The sequence below is a fragment of the Python bivittatus genome, unplaced genomic scaffold (genome assembly GCF_059951505.1).
Source record: "Python bivittatus isolate LINGU-HERP-01145 unplaced genomic scaffold, Pbiv_v1 ctg000480_np1212, whole genome shotgun sequence".
Classification (NCBI taxonomy): domain Eukaryota; kingdom Metazoa; phylum Chordata; class Lepidosauria; order Squamata; family Pythonidae; genus Python; species Python bivittatus.
Genome location: NW_028277075.1, coordinates 55519960 through 55534664, shown reverse-complemented (window position 1 = coordinate 55534664; position 14705 = coordinate 55519960). Strand labels below are relative to the sequence as shown.

Here is a 14705-nt window from a genome sequence, read left to right as displayed (position 1 = left end):
CCTCCACTCCCCTGCAGTCTAGGCTGGTGCCACACTCGAAGACCGGCCAGGCACATTTCCAAGCGAGGAACCCCTCCCTCTGGTCCCAGCCATGTCTCGGTGACACATGCCAGATCAGCCTTCTCCGCGAGAATCAAATTGGCAATAAGGAGTGCCTTATTACAGGCTGATCTGGCATTTAAGAGCAGCAGCCTAAAACCCAGGCCTCTGCTGATATATATATATTCACTCTGAAATATCCTGCCTGCCTTGGCTTCTGAAGCAACTGTATCCATTTCATATTTAAAGCCCAACAATGATTAATGGTATATAGTTTATCTCATAATAGACTTGCTTTTATTTTTTAGTAAGAACAGCTGGAGCTCAGAAATATTTCACAACATTTACTACTTGGCTAGACAGGTGACGGCCTGTAGCGGATGTTGAGTGATCTCAGAAGCTAAGCAGAATTGGTCCTGGTTAGTACTTGGCTGGGGGCCATCTGGGAATTCTAGGACTAAAAACTAGATTAGACTAGACTAGACAATAAAAAAAAAGTCTTGAAAGAAGGCAACAGGAAATATTGTAACAGTGTCAGGAAAACTGCATATATGAAATCACCAGGAGTCAGAATCAGCTCAAAGGCATATTTACCTTTCACTCTAGCAGGTGACTGTATGACCTTGTTTAGGCTCCAGAGCTAAGTGGGTAGGGCCCAAGTTGGTATTTGGATGAGAACTACAAGGAAATACCATAACTGTAGCCTCAACCTCTATACTGTTGCCCCAAAAACTCTGAGGACATATCCATGAGATTATCAGGAATGACTTAGGGGCTGCCATAAAATAGGTGAGACCTATAAGTAGGTAGGTCTTTGTTTTGGTGCTTTTCATTATTTTTTTTAACTGTGATATACATACTTTAGAGCTTACATCACAATTTTTCTCTGTTTCTACCTCAAAACAGACTTCAGATTTTAGCAATCATGGTCAAGAGGGCCACAAAAAGTGATTCAAGAACATACGAATCTACCACTGCTATTGATACAGAAGCCAAATATGAGTGCTGTTCAAAATGATACAACTGACATCAGAGGAAACCTACTGAAAACATTACACATATCTCCAAGTGAACTTATCTGGAAGGTACCAGGTTGGGCATGGTTGATCTGTAGGAACATATCAGATATACAAACAAAAATTAAATGCAGTACATTTACAAATGAAAAGGCTAGGTTGCAAATCTAGGTTGCTGGTGTATGTAAATATTGTTGAAAAATAGCAATCATATGTTTTTCAGAAATAAAATTCCAGTAGGTGCTCAAGTATTTTCATTATAACAAATAATTTATTAGAAGTTTGTGTCTAACATCAGGTGCTCTGATTCAAATTCCATTTCAGCAACCATTTAAATGTGGCCTTGCATTTGGAAAATTAATATCTTGGTTGATCATATTTCTCCCTTCTCTCAAGCGAGACAGGAAATGGCTGTTTATTATAGAATAAATCTCTGGCAAACAGCTGGTTGCTGTTTAATAAAGCAATTCAGGCATGATGATAGTACAGTATAAACAGAAATTGGGACATAGTCTATGATTTTGAAATATTATAAATGAGGCTGTCCAAGACCCCAGGCGATCCAATTGTTGCCGATTCAACCCATGGGAGAAAACCCAATAACAATAATAATACATTTCCCCCATTTCTCTTTTCATCAATCCACCATAGGATTGATTCCAGTAGAAGAGGGAAGTTTCAGTCTGGTTCACCTCCAAAAGGGTTCCTTTAAGCTTTGAGAAGGATCAGAACACAATATCTGATGAGTTAATCCACAATGGTGAAAGAGCAAAGCTGCAGTTGAGAATGAACTAGATAAGAGAAAGAAAGGGGCAACTGAAAAGCAGCCTGAAGTGGAAGCAAGAGAGTGAGGGGCAGTGTAAGATGTAGATGTCAGTGTTGTTACGCAGGACTGATCCATGACCAATTCTTCCCAGTGGAACTAGCTGGGAATCTTTATCAGAGAATACAGTCTCCTGCAAAGCACAGTCCTGGACAATATTTCTTACCCCAATCTATCACCACCATAAACCAATTATTGTGCATTTTGCTAATAATTATATAAATGTGTTGCAAGTGAAACCACTTTGAAAATGAATTGAGGTTAAACTATGCAATACACCACATTTACCAGAAGACCTTGAATTCATTCTTTATTCCGCCGCAGCACTCCAAACCCTCCAGCCACACCAGAGAAGATACATACTGTATTATTTCTTATCCCTAAAACTTTTACCAGCCATTCTCTAGGCCAGTGTTGTCCAAACTTGGCCACTTTAAGATGAGTGGACTTCAACTCCCAGAATTCCCCAGCCAGCATGGCTGGCTGGGGAATTCTGGGAGTTGAAGTCCACTCATCTTAAAGTGGCCAAGTTTGGACAACACTGCTCTAAGCAGTTTACAAAGCACAATGTACAGATTGAGTTCACACAACATATTAAGCCCCAACTAAAGAAATCACATTATGTCTAAGTGTACTAGTCCTAGAGAAGCGCATGATTATGGCTGCAATGACTGAGAGGGATTCAATTCCCTTTGAACTTGGTTCACGGCACACACAGTCATAGCACAGCTTGTTTGGTTAGCATCTGAATTCAGCTATTGCTATTTGTGAACCACAGTGAGGGATTAAACAAAATATTCCCTTAACATTAATCCTCTTCCACTGAGTATACTATAAAATTACTATGGGGGTTTGAGCAGATTTAAGACCTTTTTTGTCCCCTTTGCCTCCTTTGTGTTTTTTTTTTCTTTTCACCTGATCATGATGTTTGATGCATCCACTTGCTCTCCCCACTTTCCATGTGCTGAGAGGGAGAGACATCTGAAATGGGAGCTTATTCTTCTATGTTTAGACTTTGTGATTAGAAACTCAACAACTGAAACATCTACATCATGTAGGGAGCCTACACACCTAGAGGAGAACCAATGAATAATAGTTGCTAAGTATACATATCATGCTAAAACAATTGTGTGGTACATAGAAGTACTTACACCTAACCATAGCATAATTATGCCCTTTCAACATGATTTTGCCTTCATCCCATCCCTAGCATGGGTCAGACAGCCTTAAATCATCCTTAGCTGTACCAGTGTTAAAGTAGTATTTTCCCATAGTCCAAGGACAATCTCCAGATGTATAAATCTGCTGGGCTTTGTCACCTTGAAAGGAAGTCAAGTGACCTGCAGTGATTGTGAAAAGAAGCAACAAAGACAGGAGGGGGATCAGCAGTGGGGACAGAACTTTAATTCTGTGGTGATGAAAGGCCCTGGTCTCATGCGCAAATGCAGATAATCTGACTAATTGTGTGGTTTGTTTAGATAAACCTTCACCTACCTCTTCATCACTGTTTAGATAAGCCTTCACCTACCCCATCAGAAGTGCCTACTGAAGATAGGATAAGCTGTTCTCCCTTCCCTCTCTCCTTTTGCATACTTAATTGCTATTAATATTCTGTAAGATAGGTTTAGATATGTTTTTTAATTTGAGACATTTTCTTTTAAGCAGTATTTCTGTGTGTGCTATGGTGCTCTCTGAAGCCTGATTCTGCTCCTTAATTGTTAGGGGTCTGATCACCTGTATCTGCTTTTAGAGGGAATAATTGTTTTGGGTGGCAAAATAATGCCTCCTCAATCCAACAAGCAGCCTTGTATATACAAATAACAGCTTTCAGAGCAGAGGCTGTAAGTTTGCCTGCTTCTCATAACAGGCAGATGAAGATGTCACTCAGTGCCTGAATAACAACTTAAATGTTGATAATGTGGAGTCTTGCATATAAATGCAAGTCCATGTGGGGAGAGCAAGTGGATGCATCAAACATCATGATCAGGTGAAAAGAAAAAAATATAAATGCAAGTCCTTGCAAGGTGGGGCAGAAATCTTATTAACAGTCCAAAGGTCCTGTTAGCTTGTTAATGAAAACTTGTATTTATAGGAAGAGTTACCAGGTGTAGCTTTTAATGTTGTTAAGTATTTCCTGAGTCATCTTCAGTTAAATATAATATTGTTTAAAAGTATCCAAATATTCCATTATGACAATATATGTGTAAATGCAATTGAAGATCCAATCTAGATCTAAAAATAAATAACCCTGGTTACCAAAATTGGTATGTTAACATTCTTTTTAAAATGTTGACCTGCAATGCTACCCATGGGTAGCAGGAGTAGAAGTTACAGATGTGATTTAAGTTGGAATCATTTGTGAATGTAAAAAAAAGTATTAAAGTTTCCAAAGCTTTGCCTTAAAGCTTCCTACTCTACTCTCAGTATAGTTTACAAACCATATTTGTTTTTATAATGGACCAACATTGTTTGAAATGCATCTGTGCCATAACTAGGTTCACACATTGCACTATCCTGTAAACCATGCTTTACAAACCACAGTTAGTTGATTTTATATTCAGTGGTACCTCGGTTCACGAACTTAATTCGTTCCACGACTCTGGTCACGAACCGAATTGGTCGTGAACCCAATCAAATTTTCCCATAAGGTTCAATGTAAATACGGTTAATCCGTTCTGACCCCTCCGAATTTGGTCGCCAACCGATTTTTGATCGCATCCCGAATCAAATTTCCCCATAAGGTTTAATGTAATTACGGTTAATCCGTTCTGAACCATATGTTGTTGTTTTTTTAAAACTGCAAAAATATTAAACAAAATACAGCATGAAGAGAGAGAACACTAACCTTGCTCGACGCAACTTCTGGAGTGGAGGACAGGAAGGCGGGTGGGGAGGCGGTTACTGCTTGGAGGGAGACTCCCCCTCCCTACCGGAAGCCGCGACTACGTGTCATGGGAGGGAAAATGGCCGCAGATCCTGTTTGTAACCTGATCGCGATCCAGCGTTCGCGAACGGAGGCAAAACTTTGCGAACGGAGCTGTTCGTGAACCGAATTGTTCGTGAACAGAAGCGTTCGTGAACCGAGGTACCACTGTATTATGCTAAACCAAATAAACCACATTGTGGCTTTGAACAATTTGTGAACCAGATTTTAATCCCTTTTTCTAAACAAAGGTAGAGGTATTTATTGGCAATGTGTAGAAAATTAAAACAAGGTGACATGAACAAAGTGTGGAGATTAAGTCAGTTGCTGTCTTCTCTCTGGAACTCAGTTTTGTCATGGATTCAGTTTGAAGAAGGAGCACAACACTGAGAGGAAGAACCACATTTATTGCAAGGACCCTTGGGTGCCTGCTTTACAAGAAAGAACCCAAAACAATGGGAAAGCAAAGATTTTTATAGAAGTCAAGGGCTACAAGGTGGGAAATCCTAGGGATCTGATTTGCTGGCCAGTTTGGGAAAACTGGGCAGGTCCTTGTCAGTGTACCTGGGGTGAGTTCTATTGTTAGGCACAATGGGCCTTTCAAGAGGACAGCAGAGCTGAGGAAGTTCATTCATTCATTATTTATTTATTAAATTTATATGCCACCCATCTCCCCCAGAGGATGACTCTGGGCAGCTCACAATTAAAACAGTTCATTGTGAAGGAGATGAAATGTTGAGGTCATCAGCTGATAGAGGATGGAAGGTTGGGGTTTCTCTATGTTGCAATTCCCTTGTAAGGGTTGCCCTTGGGCTGTACTGTGAGCTGGTGAGGAGAATTCTATTCATTGATTTAGATGGGCTTTCAGGGGGGCTTTGTCTAAGGGCAGGGAGGGTCAGTTTGGGCTTGATGCGATTAGGCAAAGAGATGAACTGGGTTTGACCCTGGTCATATCTAAACAGATCTTTAAAATTCCTACAACAGATCAGAACAGCTAACAAATGGATCTTCCCTGCATTAAATGCTTTATGGTGGCACAGCCTTCCAGTTTCAAGTAACGTTCACTTCCTAGGTCCTAAAAGCCAAAGGGACATCTACAGTTGACACCTGGCTCATCTACAGGAGGAAGGGCGGGGCGGGGGGGGGAGTAGCCAGCAGCCTGGCCTTCTCCTACCTTAGCATGGACAAATCAGGAGATCAAGTTCTGAAAGATCCAGAACCAATAAGGAAAAAAGCAGAAGCAGAGTGTTACCAAAACCTTTTCAGAATAGGGATGACTATACCATATTCCAGAATGGTCCTGACCAATTTTCTTTATGCCAAAAAAGTTAATTAATTATTTTCATCTATTTCTTTCCTTTCTACCCAGAAGGGACTCAAGTAGATAATCTTTTTGGCTTTTGGCTGAGGGAAACCAGAAAGAAAGAAAACCCCACTGTATAAGCTGATCAGATAGTGAAAGGGAGAATAAGATACTTGCTTGTGAAACATCACCCTAAACTTTGGCTTGTTAGATTTATATCCCACCTGTTTGTTCTAAAGTAATACATTAACACTCCCTCCTTCCATTTTTCCTCCAACAACACCCTGTGAGGTAGATTGGGTAGAGAAAGAGTGAACTTCTGTAACTATGGATGGACCAGAACTCCCCAGTGCCAGTCCAAAATCTTAACTCTTGCACCACACTGGCTCTCATGCCTCTTTAGTTTACTGAATAAACAACAACTGGCTAGGACACACTAAGCTAAAAGCCAAGAATGATGATATGTGAACTGAGTCAGTCCATGGGGAAATGGTTTAAATTAGCTCTCATCCCAAAGCCAACTTTTTTTTTTTTTTAACATCTGGAGAGGTTAAAGCAAATAGCATAAGATGATATAAATTCATCACGCTCAGCTCAAATGTGTTTTGTTTGTTTCTGGCATGGCAAGCTGTGTGCACCCAACAACTGTGGTTTGTAAACGATGACTTAACATGTTTGTGCAGATGCAGCCTTAGCAAGAGGGATGATTTAACGCAGTGTTGTCCAAACTTGGCCACTTTAAGATGAGTGGACTCGCTGGCTGGGGAATTCTGCAAGTTGAAGTCCACTCATCTTAAAGTGGCCAAGTTTGGACAACACTGATTTAACGGAAACTGTAAGCTCCCACATTGCTATATCTAGCACCATATTTCTTCTATACAGTGCTTAAATGTCACCAGTTGCAGATGACATTTTAGAGGCACTTTATAGTACCTGAGTTGAAAAAGTCCAGACGACCAACTGATGGCAGAAAAGGGTTTGTTTTTGGTTTTGGGTTTGTTTGGGGTTTCTTTGGTATCTTTCTGCCACCTAGTGGTCGAACGGGTTTTGCAGCCGGGCTCACCCACAAGCATATAAATTAACCACTGAATAATTATAGGAGACAGTCAGCAATTCTATTAAGGACCCATTTTACAACAGAGTTGCCCTACCGAAGACTTATATTACAAGTACCTGGTTTTGAGACTAGCACTCCAATCTTAAAAGGAATTCCCTCAGAAGCATTTGCTCTTTAGAAAGCGCCTTCAGATGTGTAGTAGCTAATTTTTGACACTAACTTACCTCAAAAACTGACAGGACAGGCTTCTAATCATTGTCCTACTTTTCTTTGGGCTTGTTCGAATGGAACTATAAGGCTTTTCTGTTTGCTGCTGGAGCGATGTTTCTCCGCTCCCCGCCTTTCGAAGGATGACAACGAAGCAGCAAGAACACACGCTCCCTACCAAGTGAGCACAAGGATACATTGCTTCCGCCTAAATATGCACAGAATGGCCTTGTAAATGCGAGAGTACAATGTTGGTTTAACCGGAGAATTGCCAAAAGCATCCGTTGTCTGGCTTGGCCCGGCGAAACCAATTCAAGGCCTCGATCCCAAACACGCGCCTTCCTAAATAACTATACAGCAGGTAAGCCCCATCGCTGCATTCCAGGAGTAAGCCCCACTGACATATATACTCAGCGATCATGCTTTTTCCTCTGAGACAAATCACGCAGGCGCATGTATAACTCAGAAGTAAATTACTCGAATTCAATGAAAATAGAATTTCTTCCTTATAAAGCAGGTCAGCTTCCGAAAGGAAGAAGGTGGACTGTGACGCAGCCTATTGTGACGCAACGAACTGCTGTTCCGCGAAACGAACGTCCCCCCGCCCGGGCCGGCTGCAAGAAGCAGTTCCTTTCGTTAGAAGTTTTGAGAAAATTAGCCGGTGACGTCATGCGGTTCTCATTCGACAGTTGTCATTCGAAGGGAAGCGAGTATTTCTTGTGAAGAGATTCGCGTGGTTTCCAGATAAAGCGGCTTTGTCAAGGAGGAGGCAAGCGCTCTATTCCTCACTTCCGTTCCTTTGGTTTTGCTGTGCTTACAGCTCCTGTCCGGCGGTGCTGTCTTCAGGGCGCGTATTGGCGGTGAGTTCCTAAGGCTGCCACCAGGCGGCGTATGCGTGCTTTTTGACTGAAGGTCGCTTAATAAGGTCTAACCCACCTTCACCAACTTGGCGCCCTCTGGGTGTATAAGAATTGCAGTTCCCCACGTCCCCAGCCAACAGTGAATGCCTTGGGGGTCGGAAATTGCTGTCTTCCCACACATATCTGGACGGTACTAGAATGAAGAAAGCAGTTCTCCATTTAGGAAAAGTGTGCCAGTCAATGAGGTTGCTACCCATAATTGTCTTTAGTTGTCCTATATCGTTGTATGGTGGGTTCCAAAAGTTTGGCTTTTAGGATAGGTTTACATGCTGACAGTCTTTTATATTCATAACAACTAGCTACATACTTTTTTCTGGGGGATCAGCACATCAAAATGGCATTCTTGTAAAGTTCCAACAGTTGCATTATAATGTCTGCATGGGAACTGTCTAAACATATGAGCTTCTACCTTGCCCTACATTTGTAGGACTTACTAACTTTGTGAAATAACAGGTACAACTCTCGGATGTCTACTAATGCCACTAAGGAGACAGAGTTTCAGTGTATTCTTTTGATGAGCCCAGCTATAATCACAACTGAGATGCACTGTAACTTTTTGAACTTTAGCAAGATCATGCTTTTGATGCACATAGTATTGCAAAGGGATCTCCTCCTGAAGATATAATGTGGAAAAAAGGTGCAGTGTGATACATATCTGCTGAGAAATAGTGTTCTGTTGGTTTTAATGGGGATGCTTCCAGGGAAAATGTACATAGAGTCAGAGCCCAAGGCAATCTTTTTAATTAGGAGTGTATTTCAAGGTTTATTAATAGGTCACTCTGCCTCTTTTGAGGCCTGATCCAGATGTACCATTAAGCCACAGCTTATTTCATACTTAATTAGGGCTCAGAAATAATACTAGACTCTGGTTAATTGAAAATGGAGTCCTGTAGGGCTGTGTCTTTGAATCAGAGCTGGCATATGTCAGGTGGCAAAAGCATACAGTAGCCTTGAACTCAAACTAGGCTATTAGGAGCGTTCCTCCTTCTTGTTGCTTCTGCTGATTTGCTTAGCGATGGGGAGAGGCCAAGTAGCAGATGCAGCTTTTCTTTCTTGTCAGTGCTGCTCTCCCTGGATCTGCAGGAAAGGAGGGTGAGCAAGCAGGAATGATGAAGAAGACTCGGATGAACCAGCAGGCCTCAGCAAGCGCCAAACCGTGTCACTTTTGCACCAACATTTTTGAGAGTCATAATGAAGTTGTTTGTGTCTGAAGTATACCAAGTGACTTTGTCTTCTTGCCTTGATCACTTGGTGATCTTTTCTTAACGGGAAGTACCTGCATTGCTGGCTTTAGCAAACAGTTTGTGGAATGTCTTTGGAGATGAAGGACTTGGAAAGCCATCCTTGCAAATGAGGCAGCATAACTTTTCTCCTGGAAAACTGGAGGAGGGGTTGCTGTACCTTAAGAGTCAGAGAGTTGGCTAGCTAGGCAGTACAGTTCTCCCCTCGTCTCCTGGCTTTTTTCCGCCACTGCTGTTCTTGACCGTCTGAACAACTTTGGCTTTTTAAGGTCTGAGTCCAAGGAATGGACTCCAACGCGCTTAGCGTGAACCATCGCATGCAGCGTACAGCAACACTTGCTCAGCAAGTTCTGGAGCGGGCGAAAACACGGAAATTGAACTGGCCACTGCCTCCTCAACTCCAAAGGAGGACCTTTCGGGTAAAGGTTGGTTGGTTTTAATCAATAAGCCTTAGATCTTATAGCTGAATGCCAGTTCTTTACCCTGCAGGCAAGGTTTATATAAAGAAAGGAAATGGTGTGTCTCACGGCAAATTTGCTTTTGCTTAAAAAGGTGTCACGAGAAGCAGCTAGGGCATTCTGATGGGTAGAAATGAATAGCTTTAAAACAGTGAATTGTGTGAATTTTACAACTGCTTGAAGAGCTAGGGGAAGACCACAGCCGCACGGGGTACCTTTTCATTTCTATCTAGGTTTGGGGGCGCTATAAGAATGGACTTCGGCCATATTTGAAACCGATAGATGCCTGACACATCAAACCACAGACTGTTTCTTACTTCCAGATGACAAGACACTGTTCTTATTAAATACCCAATAAGATTATCAGTAGGGCTACCCTTTGAGACTATTGTTTGATTCGTCACAACAAAACCTGGTGCTACCACTTGGTTCAATACAACTGTCTCTCTAAATGTTATTGCTACTGTCAATATCTCAGAGATTCATCCATACATGAGACTTTCTCATGGGCCATCTGTCTTTTCTGGGACCTGCTACTTTCCACGCAGCCCCGCTTCTGAATAATCACATCATTTTGGCCATATAGGTAAAGACAGGGTTGTGGGTGAGGCAGAAAACTTGAATAAAACAAGAGGGCAGACAGATGCTTAGTGTATCAATATCTGTATATAGAACCTGATAAAGGAACAAGGTACAGCACTGAGTAGCATTCCGGAGGAGACTGTATTTATGATGTCCAAGAGTATCATAAGCCATATCTGGTTGGTCTCGCATTTTGGAAGGCTGTTTCTATAGCATAATATGTTGCCTTTTCTTTTCATTACGTGTCTCTGGATGTACATTTTATAGTAACATTTTGTTTTTGACAACAGGGAGGGACTGATGAAGATGCTTCTCTTGATGCTGCTTTTGCTTCATTTGCTGAACACATGGGCTGTATATCTGCAGACTGTGAGGTAACCAGTTCTAGAAAGAGGCGAAATGCAATTCTGACATAAAGGGGTTCCTGTAAGGCCTTTGGGTGGGCTCAGTCCAGGCTTGGCCTTTTGTCAGTTGAATGGCTAGCCTCCTTCCATTCACAGAAAAGGCTGAGACCCCGGAGAGGCCCTTGGAAGAGGGAAGGCAAAAGCCACTTTTAATTATCCCACCTCTTGCCTCTGTACCATCTTCCATCTTGTTCCAAAGCTTTCTCCAACCCTCCAGAGCAGATCTCTGGCTTGTGCTGAAAGGACTGGTGAATTATGACTTGCCCCTCTTTGAGAATCTAATGTAAGCAACTACAATCCCAACCCAGTAACAGTTATGACTGTTTTAATTTAATTTGATTTCTGGGAAAATCAGGATGCATTATGTTAAACTATTACTTGTGAAATAAAATAGCATAATCCCTCTTTTCTTGATACCAAATTCCTGTTTTATCTGTGTGCGCTTCTGCTAGCTGTATTAGAAGACTCATTGCTTGGAAGAGAGTGCAGGATATAACTTTATTAATATACTTTTATTTTGCATCATGTTTCATGTTAGACACAAGCGCTAAGAACTCATGTTTAACATTGTTGTCCTGTTCACTTTGCCTTCAGAAAAGTTTAGCAGATGTTGCCCATACAGTTTCAGGCCCCTCTTTAAGCATTTTTAAGGGCCTTGGTGTAGCTGATTTTAGTAGCATTCCATACCTGTTCCATCACTCCAGCATTTTCAACTGCATATATGTATATGCAGTACTACTATCCATATATACATTCCAGAGATAATGGATCACCGTTCCCACTGCAAGAAGAAGAATCCAGCTCCGTAGAGTAGAATGCAAGTGTCCTGTTACAGGAACGAATGTAGTTTTTGGCCTAACAAAGCTTCTTTTCCATCTACTCTTCTGAAGGCAGAAGGTGGCAGGAGAGTACTTTCCAAGGAGAGTCTTGCTCATCAGGCTGCAATAGGACAAGGCTAGCCATTGAAAAAACAGCAATATAGATTTAAATGGAAGAGTGGATGTGGAGGGTTGCTTTGAACCCCAACTCATATTTTAAAATTGATGTACACAAAGTGTACACGAAGTGGGTTTAGTAATCCCTTTTTCTTCAACAACTTTCCTCCAGAATTACTACTGCTCAATGCCACCATTTCAGTTTGAAGAGCATGAAGTTGCACATATTTTTCGCTATCACAGCAAGGAAGCATCTGAAAACTTGCTAAGAGCATTTGAAAATGAGGTAAGTGTTCTGAATGTTGCTTTCCTCTTAAACAGAGACTTAATAGGCCAATTATATGTTGTGGGAATTCTGTGGCTGCCTTCACATAGTCTCCCTGTCAATATCCAATAAAAATGTGTTGTAAAATGCATTAAGCATTCTTTTCATTGCTTCTATTTTCAAAGGCCTGATTGTGTTTTCAAGGGCAATGGAACATTCAATGTATTCTCTTCAGCCAGGATTTTAAAAATTAAAGTTAGGTGAATAAGCCATTGTGTTTTCAGTCATGTGATGCCACATTTTTCTTTGCCTAGAAATTATGAGGGAGGTCGGGGAGATATTGTGACGCAAATTGTTTTTGCAAGGTTATGCTTGCCACCAATTCTTAATGGGTGTCCTTGATACCCTCTGGCAGTTACTTCTGGATGGTGTTATTTATCATTTGGACAAGGTGATGGCTGATATATAGCCCGAACTTAGTCATCTCCAGGCCTGAAAGCTATAATGTGTTCTCTCTAGGAAAATAAAAATGCTCCGATAGTGGAAGAGCCTGAATATCACAAAACCCAATCAGCTGCTTTAATTCCAGCTAAGACCTCTACATCAAAAGCAAGTATCAAGTTGCATTACATTGTGTGGTAGGGCTGGGGAATCTGTGGCCATCCAGATATTGCTGAATCACAGTTCCTATTGTTCCTTGCAATTAGGCACGCTGGCTGGAATTGCTGAGAGTAGTGATTGTTAAGGCCAGTGCATTTTGCACTTTCTGTATAGTTTATGACCAATTTATATCTGTCCACAAACTTGCAGGTTGAATAGTTTTCATTTGCAATGTGCGCACGCGCACACACACTGAGACACACTTTCCAAATCAAGAGAAGAGAGGGAGGAAATCTTGTATTGCTTGAACAAAAGTCTACTTGCAAGATATTGAATATCATGCTATATAGTATACAGATTGAAAGATTTATTGAAATAAACATGTAACCTTTATGGGTACCCCAATAACACAATGGATTGGAATATAACATGGTATATTTTAAACTGAGGACTCAACAATGTACTTGCCAGGATGACTGCTGCTTTCATCTCTGATGAATTGTTACCCTCTTTCTCCAGTAGGTTTTATCTGTAACGTATTTCAGCTCAGATAGATCAATCAATAGAGTAAATTCTCTTTCACATAATGCTGTTAAACTTAATTTGTTTCTTTGTTAGGTACAATATCCTTCTGATGTTCTTGTGTTTTAAAATTGAATTTTTTTTTTGTTCCTTGCAGGAGATTTGCATTAAAGTGTCTCCTGGCACATACACAATCAGCACATCTTCGTATGATGACACCATCAGAGAAGCACACCTAGTAAACGTTCAGCCAGGGCAAAGTGTAAACCTGACTTTTCATTTATGATCTCCTCATTAAGATAACAATTAAAATAGATTTCAATGTCTGAAGTGCCATCTTTTCATACATAATACTTTTAGCCTTATATTACTTGAATATTCTGCTCCATCTTATTTTTTTACTGTTATAGCTTGAACTCTGTTAAAATTTGCTATAGTTTGAATCATGAATGTATTTTTACTTGTATGCTATGTGATTCTTTGTACCCAATAAATTGTGAGAATGATGTTGCTTTCTTATGAACACTTGATTCGGAGCTGTCTTTTGTTCACTAAAGTTCTGGCACTTTAAGAGTAGAGTAGGGAAAAGCAATTTCATTTTGCTTCTCTGTACTACTGTATGTAAAACAAAAAGAACAGTAGTTTGGCCAAACAGAAATGACTAAAACCATGATACTCATCAGTATCTAATGTTTAGTACTAAGCCTTTTGGTTAAGAGAATATTGATCTGATTCCCTTTTATCCTTTTTTTGTGGCATGATTGGTCTCAATCTAAAAAAAGCCCAGTTACTTCAAAATTATTTTACCCCTGGTGCTGTTCAGGAATTCTGTAGTCTGGCAATGAGGGCTTATGAAATAGCTAAGAGGATCTTATAAACAGTGCTATTGTAAGTGAAGTTTAATGGAAGTTCTTATGTTAGGGAAAGCGGGGATGGGATTTCCCTCCCTACAGCATTCACACACACACCCAAGCTACTGAAGATGGGAACCTTGAAGTAAGTTTAGGGAGGGCAAAGTAAGCTACAGGAAGAGGAGAAAAAAAATCACATTTTATGAATATATTTGCGTACACAGTACGGTATTGCATCTTTTAAGTGTGCACATGTGATTCACTAAAGTACTTCAAGGAATAAATCACATGAGCTTGTTATGTGTATGATAATTACTGATTGAAAAGCTCAGAGTAAATAGTTTGCGGTTATACTACTTAAAACAAGCACAAATTTAAGCTGTTATTGACCATTACACTACAATTGGATTATGGCCAGGAAGAAGCAAATGGAAATCCCCTTGAAGCTTATTTAAGTGACCCAAAGTCAGTGACTCTCAGTTTCAGCTACTCTACATGATTGTTCTGATAATAACCAATAGGAGGGAAAATTATGCAGACCATCTTGAACCCCTGAGAA

At 40.7% G+C, this 14705-nt stretch overlaps 1 protein-coding gene across 4 annotated transcripts; it reads left to right on the top strand.

Annotated features, from left to right (window-relative positions):
- The first annotated feature begins 7922 nt into the window (after positions 1-7922).
- On the top strand, positions 7923-13825 carry AKIP1 (A-kinase interacting protein 1). 4 transcript variants are annotated; one of them, XM_025169611.2, is made up of 6 exons: positions 7925-8228; positions 9799-9948; positions 10860-10943; positions 12081-12194; positions 12693-12782; positions 13453-13822. In XM_025169611.2, exons 2-6 carry the CDS (start codon positions 9814-9816, stop codon positions 13579-13581), a joined length of 552 nt encoding a protein of 183 aa, XP_025025379.1. In that variant the 5' UTR covers positions 7925-8228; positions 9799-9813; the 3' UTR covers positions 13582-13822. The 4 variants fall into 4 exon arrangements, with proteins under 4 accessions (XP_025025381.1, XP_025025379.1, XP_015744381.1 ...); XM_015888895.3 differs by having other exon boundaries at positions 7927-8228; positions 9799-9954; positions 13453-13820; XM_025169613.2 differs by lacking the exon at positions 12693-12782 and having other exon boundaries at positions 7923-8228; positions 9799-9954; positions 13453-13824.
- Positions 13826-14705: the final 880 nt, after the last annotated feature.